The sequence below is a fragment of the Epinephelus lanceolatus genome, chromosome 20 (genome assembly GCF_041903045.1).
Source record: "Epinephelus lanceolatus isolate andai-2023 chromosome 20, ASM4190304v1, whole genome shotgun sequence".
Classification (NCBI taxonomy): domain Eukaryota; kingdom Metazoa; phylum Chordata; class Actinopteri; order Perciformes; family Serranidae; genus Epinephelus; species Epinephelus lanceolatus.
In genome coordinates, this window is record NC_135753.1 from 26550764 (window position 1) to 26563863 (window position 13100).

General features: G+C 42.5%; 2 protein-coding genes across 2 annotated transcripts; both read left to right on the top strand.

Annotated features, from left to right (window-relative positions):
* The first annotated feature begins 389 nt into the window (after positions 1–389).
* LOC117264493 (beta-1,4-galactosyltransferase 2-like) lies at positions 390–3644 on the top strand. The gene is made up of 2 exons (XM_033638485.2): positions 390–1425; positions 2186–3644. Exons 1-2 carry the CDS (start codon positions 1000–1002, stop codon positions 2852–2854), a joined length of 1095 nt encoding a protein of 364 aa, XP_033494376.2. The 5' UTR covers positions 390–999; the 3' UTR covers positions 2855–3644.
* Positions 3645–7484: 3840 nt separating this feature from the next.
* On the top strand, positions 7485–10803 carry LOC117265080 (beta-1,4-galactosyltransferase 1-like). Its single transcript, XM_033639471.2, has 2 exons — positions 7485–7929; positions 8511–10803. Exons 1-2 carry the CDS (start codon positions 7549–7551, stop codon positions 9177–9179), a joined length of 1050 nt encoding a protein of 349 aa, XP_033495362.2. The 5' UTR covers positions 7485–7548; the 3' UTR covers positions 9180–10803.
* Positions 10804–13100: the final 2297 nt, after the last annotated feature.

A 13100-nucleotide genomic window follows, 5' to 3' on the forward strand; every position in this document is an offset into this window, starting at 1 on the left:
TTCCACCATCGTCATGGTAATTGACTCTCCGCTGCCAGGGTCCTTTGTGTCCTAGGAATGGTCATTTGTCTCCAACCTGGTTCAAATGATAAAGTTCTTGAAACAGACTGCATTATCTGTCATGCCAGAGGAGAACTCTATGCCACTTTCTGACACTCCTAACAGGAGTAAAATATGAAAATCATATTTGAAGGCCTGGAGGAGGAGCTCTCTGAGGAGGAGCAGGAAGGGAGATGAGCCTGGCTTAATGAGAGCCTCTATAAATGGGACTGAGTTCAGGTGTGGGCCGATTTTGCACTAGCCGCTGCAGAACCCTGGGCTCCAATGACAACAATTATTAATAGTAATAATAATAATAAACTTTATTTATATAGCACCTTTCATACAGGGAGGTGTAGCTCAAAGTGCTTTACAACAAAATAAAAACAGACAAATACAATTAAAACAACAACAACAACAACAACAACAACAAAAAACAAGTGCAAATCCTGCACAATGAAACCAAGAACAATATAATATGTAAAAGATAAAAGTAAAACAGCGGAATGCATGGAAGCAGATAAAAAATATGAAGGATGGGGATAAAAACCAGGGAATAGTGAAGCAATGTTGAATAAATACGTTTTCAATTGCCATTTGAAAATGTTCACAGAGCTTGTATCTCTTATATCCTCGGGTCGTGACACTATTCCCGTGACTCCACCAGCTCCACACCACCAGCTTCTCCCCCTACCTCACCTGTGCACAACTGCCAATCCCAAAGGCCTTCCCCTTCTGTTCCTCTTTCTCCACCTGCTCCTCCTCCACCATGCTGATGTCACTTTGTATCCTGGAGAGGAACATTTGCAGACATTTTAAGAGACAGACCCACACACAACAGGCATTAGGCCCACCTACGTAAACAAGGAAGGTGCAGGTGAGTAAATAAAAACTGCTCGCTCTTTTTCTTGGAGCACAACTGCCGAGAGAGGTGCAGGTAGCAGAGGTGTAAGAGAGAATATGAGTGGACAGTGTTCAGTGTCAGGGGCAACAAAAATGGTGACGAAGCTCTTCAACATCCTGGTGCTTTTTACTTTTCTCAGTGTGGCATGTTTTGTTGTGCTTTCAGTCTACAGCAAAGACAGCACTTTGTGTGTTTTTCAAAAGCCACAACGTATGGCAAATGGAAACAACACACTTTCCCAGTGGATAAATAAACTTGCTCAGCTGAAGACTAAAGCTCCAAATGCTGGCCAAGAAGAGACACAGATGCCACCCACTACAAATGAGACTCTGGGACCCTGCCCTGACACACCTCCAAATCTTGTGGGTGTAATCCATGTGGAGTTCAATTTTGCACGGACTTTTGATGAGGTCAGAAAGGAGCTCACTTCTCTTCAGGAAGGAGGACGGTACAAACCACCAGACTGTATTGCCCAGCAGAAGGTAGGTGAATGAATGGACAGACAAATTAATAAATGAACAGAATGACTGATCTTTGATTCCGGGAATCTGTTTTTAAAAAGAGTGTAAAAACTGGTAAAGGTTCAAGGTCCCCTTAAAGGGATCGTTTGGACTTGTACAAAGTACTTATCCATAGTCAGTGTATTACCGATAGCACATGGTGGTCGGCACACCACTAGTTTTGAGAAGCAAGCAGGAAGCTAAGCAATGCAAAAACGTATTTTAGCTACCTAGAGGAAAAAAATTACATAAAAAACTTCACCTTGCCACCCAGGCAACCTTTTCCAATGGGGAACTGAAGCCACCAGACTCTGTTGATAAAAGCAATAATTTTACTTCTTAGAACAAGGAGTTGCTGCTCTACTGCTACCCCAATGAGTTAGTTAGTTTGTTTTTGTGTGCCAGCAACTTTCTTGTTCTCTGAGGTAAAACTGTGTTCTTGTCGAAGGAGTGTGGTGGTGTTGAAGAGAGCAAAAATAACACGTTATTTCCCAAAAAGGGCTGTCTGGTGGTGAAAATATTCCTTATGTCTTAACATGTTCTCAGATGGCCCTTTTTTAAGGTGGCTAAATGTTGTTTTTGCTTAGCTGCCATGGCATTACTTCACCAAATTGGGGTCGTGCCTACTGCTATGTACTGTCAATAAGTACCTTGTACAATCCCACTTCACAGATTTGTACTACCTCTTTAATGGTTCTCTAAATATTATGTGAAAGCAAACTTATGTATTTCATTTGTTTAGGTGGCGATCATCATCCCATTCAGAAATAGGCATGAGCACCTTAAGCACTGGCTGTATTACCTCCATCCTATTTTGATTCGACAGCAGTCGGACTACAGAGTGTATGTCATCAACCAGGATGGAAAGGGAGTGTTCAACAAGGCTAAACTGATGAACGCAGGCTTTGTCGAAGCACTGAAGGAATATGATTTTGACTGTTTTGTCTTCTCTGACGTAGATCTGGTTCCTATGGATGACCGTAACCTCTACAGATGTTTTGACAGTCCCCGACACTTGTCTGTGGCTGTAGATAAATTCAACTTCAAGTTACCCTATAAAACCATCTTTGGTGGGGTTAATGCATTGTCCAAGGAGCAGTTCTTTAAGATTAACGGCTTCTCGAACACTTACTGGGGCTGGGGTGGTGAGGACGACGATATGTATAAGCGAATTTACCACCATGGAATGTCCATTTCCCGACCTGACATGGTGACAGGAAAGTACAGGATGATCAAACATGACAGAGACTTGCACAATGAACTCAACCCAAAGAATCTTGTCAAACTGAAGCAAACCCACTGGAGCATGAATGAAGATGGAATTAATTCATTAAAGTATACAGTCAAGGAGATCATAAAGGATAAACTGTTCACTTACATCAATGTGGATATTAATGCTCCACCGAGCTGAATGAGGATGGAACCTGTGGATCTGCTTTTGACTATTGATTCATCGGTGTCACAGTGTCAGACTGAAACAAAAGGAGGTGGAACTGGTGTGATTTTGTGTCCTTAAAATCTCTGGGAATCCAGTTTGTCTTGGTGTTGACCTGTGTGTGTCTGTCCAGGTGAACTAAAGTAAATGTGAACTTTATGAGTATGAAGTTTCTTTCAGTCCTTGAATGTCAACCATTACTCCGTATCTAAATAGTAATCCATCATAGCTTTCACACATAACTCAAATGTATAATCACAACTACCTTCACATGTGATGCATTGAGCTACTCTTGGTGATAGATTCAGACACAGCAACAGTCTGAAAATGACCAAGGGAAGATGTGGTTGGGACAGATTGACTCAAAAGACATTTTACATCCCACCTTAATTGTTATGTATTGTAAGGGCACATATGGAATAGATGGCACTAAGGACAAACAACAGTGTTTTCCTTCTCACAGTTATTCTGAATGTATTTACAGTACAATGCAATAACAACTGTCAGCGTCCACTGTAAATATGCAACATACTGGGATGTGTGATGAAATGAATCAGGGAAAATTCATTTAGGTGTCACTGCACTGGTTGATGTTGAAGTCTTTTCTGAAGCTGGGTTTACTGCTTGAAGTTATTTATGGTTATCTTGGAATGAAATAGTGTTCAGCAAAACTGATGTAAAAACTGTTCCTTTGCTTTGTAAGTTGTAACGATGTTTTAGAAAATTGAGAAGAACTGAAATAAAAATGTATGGCCACTATGATCCAGCACTGAGCTTGCCTGTGAACATCAAAACAGAATGAAATTTAGGATGAGTGCACTGTGAATGAGTGACAAACTACTTTAAGTTGTACGTTTGCTCAATGAAATTGTGGAGAAGCATCCACAGAAGAGATTCGTGTCAGATTTTAGAGCAGCACTGTCACTGTAACATAAAAAGTACTCTCAGAGATGCTAAGAAAATGTTATTTTTATTTTCTCAGACTTTTATCTGACTTGTAAATTTAGTTTCTGTTGGTTTTCAGTGATACAGAGAGTTAAGCTGCTGAGCTGCAGCAGTCTCCTATGGTTGTGGTCAGAGCTGGACCCAGACTTCTGGAGGCCCAAAGCCCCGTTTCCACCAAAGACTTCGGTAAAGTACCCTTGGAACCAAAAGTAACCCTTCAGACATGGTACCTAGACCCCCAACAGTACTCTTTAATGTGGGCGGGGTTGTTGTCACTCACTGCTCCGTCCAGCACTCACTGTATTTCCTCATTATCAGTGACACAGAGGGAAGTCTGCACCTATAGTTTATCGTCCACAGAACGAGGCTGCACGCTGACATTTTCAGAACAAAATAGAACAGGCTGCAGTGAGAGTCTCTCTTCATGGGATATTTAAAGATAGCGGGTTTGTGCATTTAGTCCTTCTCAGGCAAGCTCAGGGGTTTGGTGTTGCCGGAGCCCACAGGAACGACGGTACTCAACGCTTTTTTTTTCTCCAAATGAGGATTGGGATATATGCTGTCCTGGTTAAAACTGATATATATAAACGCTTGAAGATCCACTCATTACTAAAAGTGTATGCTATAAAAAAAAAAAAATAAAGTGATGGTCAAAGATGTCACAGTGAAATTTAAGGTGTGCTGATTGATTTACGTCGTCAGCTCATGCATTGAGTAACGTAACAGGTTAACGTTCCACCTTAAAAGTCACCGGCAGTGGGCCCAGCAAATTAAGAGCAGAGTGACCGTCCTCTATCGACCAATCAACAGACAGCAGTGTTCACAGCTCCACCTTTTAGTACCAGATCTGTGTGCTAGGTACCCCAGCAGAAAGGGGACCAAAAATGAGGACGGTACGGAACAGTTTCAGTGGTACCTAACCGAACTGAACCGTACTGCTCGGTGGAAATGGGGCTTAAGTGGATTTGGTTTCAGGGCCCCTGCTTATTGTAACATGTTGCTACTTCACATGGCACTGAACCAACTCATGCCATGGTTTAAGCACACAAAAAGTACAAGTAACGACTAGAGTAGGACCTAGTGGCAGCAATGTCTGTAAACAGACTCTAGTATTTGTCTATTACCCACTAACAGCATAAAATGGTCCTTCTTGTCTGTTGCTTGATATGGATGGATGTTGATATATGGCTTTTACTTTACATGGATACAGTCTTATCTTGCATTTGTAGATACAGCAACATACCGGGTTTACCAACAAAAGTTGTCCAAAGTGTTCCAATGCCTGCGTGGTGACATCCTTAATACAATCATGTTGTTTTTTAATGCAGTGCTGCCTGAGGGCTCAAAGGTCATAGACTTTCAATGTAGGTTTTCAGTCTTGCCTCTTATGTGCAGAGATTTCTCTGGATTCTCTGAATCATTTGATGATATTATGGATTGTAGATGGTGAATTCCACGCAGTTGTGCTTTGAGAAATGTTTGTCTTACATTGTTGGCCTATTTCACAGAGTGAGGAAACTCATGCCTGAGCAGTTACGAGGCTCGTGGAGTACAGGTGTGTGAGCCTCATTCTCGATCTGTGCAACACATTCTCACTCCGGCCTCATCACATATTGACATATCATGGACCTTCCACATCCAGATATGACATAAAAAGTACTCTGGGTGCATTGGTTGTTAACGTTCTGGGACGTCGTGTCAAGGCCTGCCTGTTACTTGCATTGTCTTCTTTCAAAATACCCTTCCATTCTAACAGGACGTTTCCTCCAACAAGTAACACACACGGTTGGTTTAGGTAGTGAAAACACATGCTTAGGTTTAGGAAAAAAACAGCAGGATTTGGCTTTATAATCTTACGAGACGCAAACACAGCTCTCCTGGGTGATAGCTGGTGGTTGTTAGACCCATCCCTCAATCCCTCAGTCTGCCTAAGCGCCAGATTTCAACAACTTCGGAGGGCACCCTGCCCTTCACAAAGAAAAGAGAGCTCTCCCCGGGGCTCCCGCCAGCTTCTCCAGGATTGTTTGTGTTACCGCACTGGACGCCTCACGGCGCCTATCTCCACCACTCCAGATTTGGGGATCTGAGCCCAACTCCCTTTCGATCGGCCGGGGACGACGTAGGCCATCACCCCACCCTTCCAAATGGCATTCGCCCATCTCTTACGGCCCTGACACACCAAGCCAATGGTTGGCCGTCGACCAAAGTCAGGCCATCGGTGAGCATCTGTCGGCCTAGTTTTTGCGGTGTGTCCCACACCGTCAGCTCTTCGGCATTGGCGTTGGCGGCTTTTCAGCCGATTGAGCATGTTGAATCGGCGGCGGAGCTTGTCGGTGAAAGAGATCACTCTGATTGCCTGTTTAGGTTTTATACCCTCGCCCCTGTAGCGAGTGAATCTGCCTGTAGTGAAACCGGGGCTAACTGGTGCTTCCTCCTCAGGCTCCACTTTAACCTGAATAACAAACCGGAGCTAGCTGGGAGTGGCTACTGGAACGTTAGCCGCAGCATGACGGACGGACGCACAGCCAGTTATTAGCCTCAGCTAGTCTCTGAGCTAGCCCCGGCTCTCCGTTTGGATCCAACCGGAGCACCGAGCCCTGGTTTGTTATTCAGGTTAAAGTGGGAAGAAGCAGCGGGTTTATCGGGCAGCTGAGTGAAGTGGAGCCTGCGGAGGAAACACCGGCTCCGTCTGAATGTAATAGTCCATGGAGGTGCTGCGGTGCTTGGCTGCACAGATAGGAAACCCCTCGGCTGTCAGGATGTACCACTCTGTTACTCCACTCTCTCTCACGCAGGCGTAGAACGTACGTGCCACTTGGCCGTCGGATGTAGTCCGTGTAGTGTGTTCAAATGCAACAGTGAGGCAACAGTTGGCTTTCGTCACAGCTAGTTCTTTGATGTCGGTTTGGTGTGTCCGCACCTTTAGGATCGACTGACTCATGTTCAACTGCTGTTCACATTCTCCACTTTGGCCTTCAAAGTTTGGTTGTGTTGGCCTCCAGTCAGGGGAGCAACTGGTGCAGTGGGAGTTCATCCGTTGAGTTGTGGTGATATAATTTAAGGCTTGGTGTTACTGGTTGTAGTTTGGGTGTTTTTCATGTTGGAAAAGGGGTTTATTTTGTGTGTAGTCTTGGTTACCCACAAAGAGCATACTTCCAGTACACTGGCCTATAGATTGGTGTGCCACACCCTCTGCAGCAAGACGCTCTGATTTTTATTTGTTTTTTATAATATTGCTGTTAGGGACCCTGAATTTAATAAAAGCCTGTTATGGCATTTTGACCCACACTGACTGTTGGCTTCATTATTGAAGTTCACCTGTAGTTACACAATAGTGAACTTGGATGTTACATTTTGAACAGCTAAGCCTTTCAAGGATGCCCCTACCCAATCATGATACTTTCATATCTTACCAGTTACCCAATTATACAATTAAGAAAATCAGCTTGAACTTTTAAAATCTGTATTGTACACTTTTAATTCAATCAATGATTAGAGTCTGGGAAACCTATGAGGAAACAAATCTTAAATATCATGACTAACACAACAGGTATGAGGCCCAACCTGAACAGCTTACAATACCAAGGAGGCTGCACCCAAAGAAAATAAAACTTGCCTGGTTGCCCTCTTGCTTGGGACATACTTGATTTGCCAAGAGAGATTCAGGAAGAGGAGCTGTATGAGAGCGGCTGAGTGAGCAGTACTCAACGTCAAAGGAGGCAAAAATGCTGAAAAAACTCTTTAACATCCTGGCCTTTATTAATTTCGTCAGTTTGCTATATTTTGTTGTGTTTCTATTCTTCAGCAAAAAAAACACTGTAATTTTTTTTGCAAAGCCACATCGTATGCCAAATGGAGACGACACACTTTCTCAGTGGATAAATGAACACGTTAAACTGATGACTCAAGCTCCAAATGCAGGCCAAGAAGAGACACAGGTGCCACTGACTTTGGGAACCTGCCCTGACACCCCTCCAAATCTTGTAGGTCCACTCCATGTGGACTTCAATTCAACTTGGACTTTGGATGAGGTGAGAAAGGAGGTCAGTGCCCCTCTTCAGGAAGGAGGACGGTACAAACCACCAGACTGTATCGGCCAACAGAAGGTAGGTGAATGAATGGAGAGACAAATGAATAAATGTATATCATAACATTACATTAAACCACCAAAACCTTAAAGGGATAGTCTGGATTTTTTTGTAGTCGGGTTGTGCGAGGTACTTATCAATAGTCAGTGTATTACTTAAAGTAGATGGTGGTCAGCATACCCTTAGTTTGGAGAAGACAAGAGTACTGCCATGAACACTAAGAATGCACTGCTGTGAACAGGGCTGGCAGCAAAACATTTTTAGCCACCTAAAAAAAGGCCAACCTGAATTAAACTCAATATCCGTTTAAGTATACACTACATTTACAGTATTTTCAGTGGTGAAAATACTGTAAATATAACGTACACTTAAACTGATATTGAGTTTAATTCAGGTTGTTTTTTTTTTTTTTTAGGTGGGTCTTTTTTAAGATGGCCAAAATTGGTGTTGCTGCTGCCCCCGCCGACACAGCAGTGCATTGTTTAGCATCTGTGGTGGTACTCCTGCCTGCTTATGTCTACTGAAATCTACTGTAAATATGTACCTGATATAACCCCACTTAGAGAGTTACAAAATATCTCTTTAATGCATTTGTTTAGGTGGCGATCATCATCCCATTCAGAAATAGGCATGAGCACCTTAAGTACTGGCTGTATTACCTCCATCCTATTTTGATGCGACAACAGTCGGACTACAGAGTGTATGTCATCAACCAGGATGGAGAGGGAGTGTTCAACCGCGCCAAACTGATGAATGCAGGCTACGCTGAAGCACTGAAGGAATATGATTTTGAGTGCTTTGTCTTCTCTGACGTAGATCTGGTTCCTATGGATGACCGTAACCTCTACAGATGTTTTGACAGTCCCAGACACTTGGCTGTGGCTATGGACAAATTCAACTTCCACTTACCCTATGACCACTACTTTGGTGGGGTTATTGCATTGTCCAAGGAGCAGTTCTTGAAGATTAATGGCTTCCCAAACACTTACTGGGGCTGGGGTGGTGAGGACGACGATATGTATAAGCGAATTATCTACAGTGGAATGTCCATTTCTCGACCTGACTTGGTGACAGGAAAGTACAGGATGGTCAAACATGACAGAGACCTGCACAATGAAGCTAACCCAAAGAATCCTGGCAAACTGCTCATAACCCATTGGAAAATGAAAAAAGATGGGATTAATACATTAAAGTATACAGTCAAGGAGATTGTGAAGGATATACTGTACACTTATATCACTGTGGATATTAATGCTCCACTAAGATGAGTAAGGATCGAACATGTGAGTTCACTGGTGTCACACTGTCAGACTGAAACAAAAGGAGGTGGATACGGTGTGATTTTATGTCTTCAAAATCTCTGGGAATGCAGTTTGTCAAGTCTATCTTATTTAACCAAGGGCAGGTGTGTGTCTTTGTGTTGAGTTATGCAAAACCTTTGAGCGTGTGTGTGTGTGTGTGTGTGAGTATCTATGTGTCAGTGTGAACTAAAATAAATGTAAACTTCATGAATATGAAGTACAGAGTTTCTTTCGATCCTTGAATGGCAAAGATTACTTTCAAAATAGAGCATGAAATAATCTATACAGTAATCTGTCACTGCTTTGCATGTAATTCATTCTACGCCCTAGCCTACGCACATGGCCCATGCCATTGTGAGCATTTTCACCTAGTCTGGGGCCGCTTAGTGGCCGTTTTGGTAAGGAACCGGAACCAGGGTGAGAGAGACAGGATCCGGAATTCGATGGATGCGCCTTTCCGTCAAAATAAAAGCACCAAGCTAATAAAAATGCAGTGAAACTTTTTAATTTAAAGAATATAATTTACAAGAAAAGCCCCAAGCCATTAAGTTAACCTTTTTCTTTTATTGTAAATCAATGGTGCGCCAGAATTTAAAGTTTTACTTTGGTGAACACTTTTACTTTGGTGAATTTGGTGAATTCCGGATCTGCTCTCTAGACCGGAACCAGAATCCAGACAAAATTCAGAGTGAATGGAAACCAGGCTCTTACCCGTACGTGAAGAGCATGGTGACGCGAGGCTAATTTTCACCTGTGCAGTGGTGTTTCTGTGTCACTCTGCAGTTACACCTCCAAAACAGTGGTCGTCAGCAGGGTTTCTGTGAAGTGCTGTAAAGTTTAGTTGATTAAAAACACACATTAAACACACATTAAACATGGCTTAATAGAGACAATTTCAAACACAAGTACACAAATCAGCTTCACTATAACTCACAGCATTCACAGACAAACACTTGTCTTTATCTGGACACATTTTCCCCACAAATACAACATGCTAGCGTTATTAGCACAAGCCTATGGCATTTTACATTGTATAAATTAGCCCAGCGGCTAGCAAACTTTTCCTCTACTCATATTAAACCAGGGACAACAGCAACATTTAACAAAGGTAATGTTACAAAATTTGGCCCCATTACAACTCACAAGGTTCACTGACAGAACAACTGTCTTATATTAAACACGTTTTCCAAACAAATATAACATGCTAACGTTATTTTACATTGTATAAATTAGCCTAGCCTAGTTTGTTTGGCCAATGAGATGAAAGAGCTGGTTTTATATTTTATTCTCCTTTACACGGTATTTTCTAATTTCCATGTAGTCATCGTATTGATTTTGCATGAAGGCATTTGTTGTTACAGTACAGTGCAATAACAATGTATATTTATTTTGCACTTGACATTACAGTTACTGTTAATCCACACTGTAAATATGGGACATACTGGAAAGTGTGATGAAATCAATCAGGGAAAATTAATTTTGGTGGCAGTGATGCACTGACTGATGTTTACTTTTCCTTTTTTGAAGATGAGTTTCCTGCTTTAAGTTATTTATGGTCATTTTGCAATTAAATAGTGTTCTGCAAAACTGATGTGATGATTGTACCTTTGCTTTGTGAGCTGTAACAGTGGGCCTCATACGTATCCACCATGTGTTCTTATTTTGTTAATGCCCACTGATTTCTTCTCTTAAGTGAGAGAACATTTTTAAAGTGGTTAAGAGCAGCTCTGTGGGGGTGTGAACCCTTACAGAGTCACTGAGGTCACATGTGAATCGTTGACCAACCCAGCCGTCATGTGTGTCATTTGAGGTTGGATGTGTCCAGGTGTGAATGGGTGCTCAGCTTGAAACTCAGAAGCTCACATGTGACCTAGGAGACAGAAGGGACTAACCACATAACAGGCAAATGACCAGTCACTTAGTTTAAGTGATTTACACACATGACAAACGGTACAGTCCTTTCACACTGACTGCCTGAGAGACAGAATGAGAGTGTCTGCTGCAGGGCATGTGGTGCCTGGGCTGGGGTTGCTATGGTGATTAATTTGTTCGTTAACTAGCAGGCTGCCAGAGCCTTTTCTACATAAACAATGTTCAAAGTATTTCGGAATTTTTCAATGTCATTTATTTTATTTATTTATTTTTTTTCCATTTATTTTCATTTATTTTTAGTTTGATTAGCCTTATAAATGTAGTTCCAGGTAGTTTTCAGAGTCCCTGACTGCATGTTATTGTTTGGAATTAACATGAATTCCATCTAACCCCACCTGTTTCTCAACAGGAGATTGAAAATGCTCATTATCTCTGACAAACATTTGGTTTCACTCACTTAAAGAAGTCAGGTGAGATTAGAGGAATATTTCACTCTCCTTTATTCTAATGTGGTGAGGGGCAAGAAGTGGAAAAAGTAGGAAGAGGAGCGATAACGCCATCTGGGGGAATTACACAGGAAATACTTTTTCAGTTTTGAGTTGTAAATTAGGAATAGGGAACACAGACTCGTTACTGAAACAAGGACAAAGACATGAAGTCAAAATACACCAAATGTTTTATGGAATTTAAAGAAGAAAAGAGGATCTAAGAATGGACTGGAGCTGCTGGGAGAAAAGAAGAAAAAGCATTAATAGTCAAATCAACCTACATACCAACAAACAAAACTAGAGGCAGTGAGCAGAGGCCACTCGTGGAGAGGCAGACTACACCGAGGAGTGCCCAGGGGTGCCACCACCTATTCACCTCAAGTGCAACACAGCAATACTCACGGCTAAATAAAAAGACCAAAGAAAACTATTCAGCACCTCTGATATAGGGCATTAACACAGTATCACAACAGCAACAGGGTTTCCACATGCATTGCACTCAGACAATGAATCAGAGCAGAGCTACAAACAAAATGCAACACAGGGTTAAAAGCACTGACTTGTCAAAGGGAAATCTACAACATAGGGGAGACTGGGGATGGTTGTAACAAAGGGATAGTTGTAACACTCTCAGTTTGGCCAATTAGAAACGAGCTGTGGTGACATCATCAACATAGTCCATGCTCATTTACAATTGGAGCTCACTGGTGAAGCCGCATGTCTCTGAGTCCAAATTTGTCTGTTCTAGAACCAAAAAACTGTTTTTCAGGTGAGAAACCAAACATTTTCATCACAGTTGTTTTTGCATAGTGTCCATTGTGTTGTATGTACAACTGTTTCACTTAGGTTCAAGTAGTAGTTTCTCTAGTTTAATTTGATGTGTTTCATTAGTGCTAGCTTTGAAGCTAAATGCTAAAAACGGTTAGCTCTTTCATGGCTGCTAGGCAGTGCTGGACTGGCCATCGGGCATACCAGGCATTTGCCCGGTATGCCCGATGGTAATTTTGGGCCGGGCCTTTTTTTCTTTTTTTTTTTTGTTTATAGTCATGTCATGATACCTATTGGTACACAAAACTGGTAGATCAGCCCATTAGTCATGATTGATTCTGGGCTGGACCAATTACAGCCGAGGGCCGATGCCCCCTCCCACTTGGGCCTCGACTGCCAGTCAATCAATCATACAGAGAGAGAGGAGATTGACAAAATTGAGAAGAAACTCAAAGGAGGTGCGGAAAAAATAAGAGAGAAAAAGAGACAAGCCCTTTAGGAAGATGCTGCCAAATGTGTTAAAATAACACAGATGTTTGCTGGCTATGGCGGAGCTTCTTCAGCGGCAGCATCAGTGACCGCACCCGCACTGGCATCCAAAGCAGCCGCAGCAGGTAATGATGGCGGAGGTGGCCGTCAGCAGGTGGATGAGGCGAGGGGGAGGCAGGAGGAGGAGGAGACCTGCGGCCGCCGCATTATATGACGATGGCACAGTCGGTGCGACTGGAGGGGAATTTGAACTTCAGGTAAGAAGTGATGA

What these genes read in the sequence shown, in the direction of transcription:
- LOC117264493 (XM_033638485.2), top strand. Translation starts at nt 1,000, where the DNA reads ATGAGTGGACAGTGTTCAGTGTCAGGGGCAACAAAAATGGTGACGAAG. An exon ending in ACTGTATTGCCCAGCAGAAG is followed by an intron (nt 1,426 to 2,185) that starts GTAGGTGAATGA and finishes TCATTTGTTTAG; the next exon opens with GTGGCGATCATCATCCCATT.
- LOC117265080 (XM_033639471.2), top strand. Translation starts at nt 7,549, where the DNA reads ATGCTGAAAAAACTCTTTAACATCCTGGCCTTTATTAATTTCGTCAGT. An exon ending in ACTGTATCGGCCAACAGAAG is followed by an intron (nt 7,930 to 8,510) that starts GTAGGTGAATGA and finishes GCATTTGTTTAG; the next exon opens with GTGGCGATCATCATCCCATT.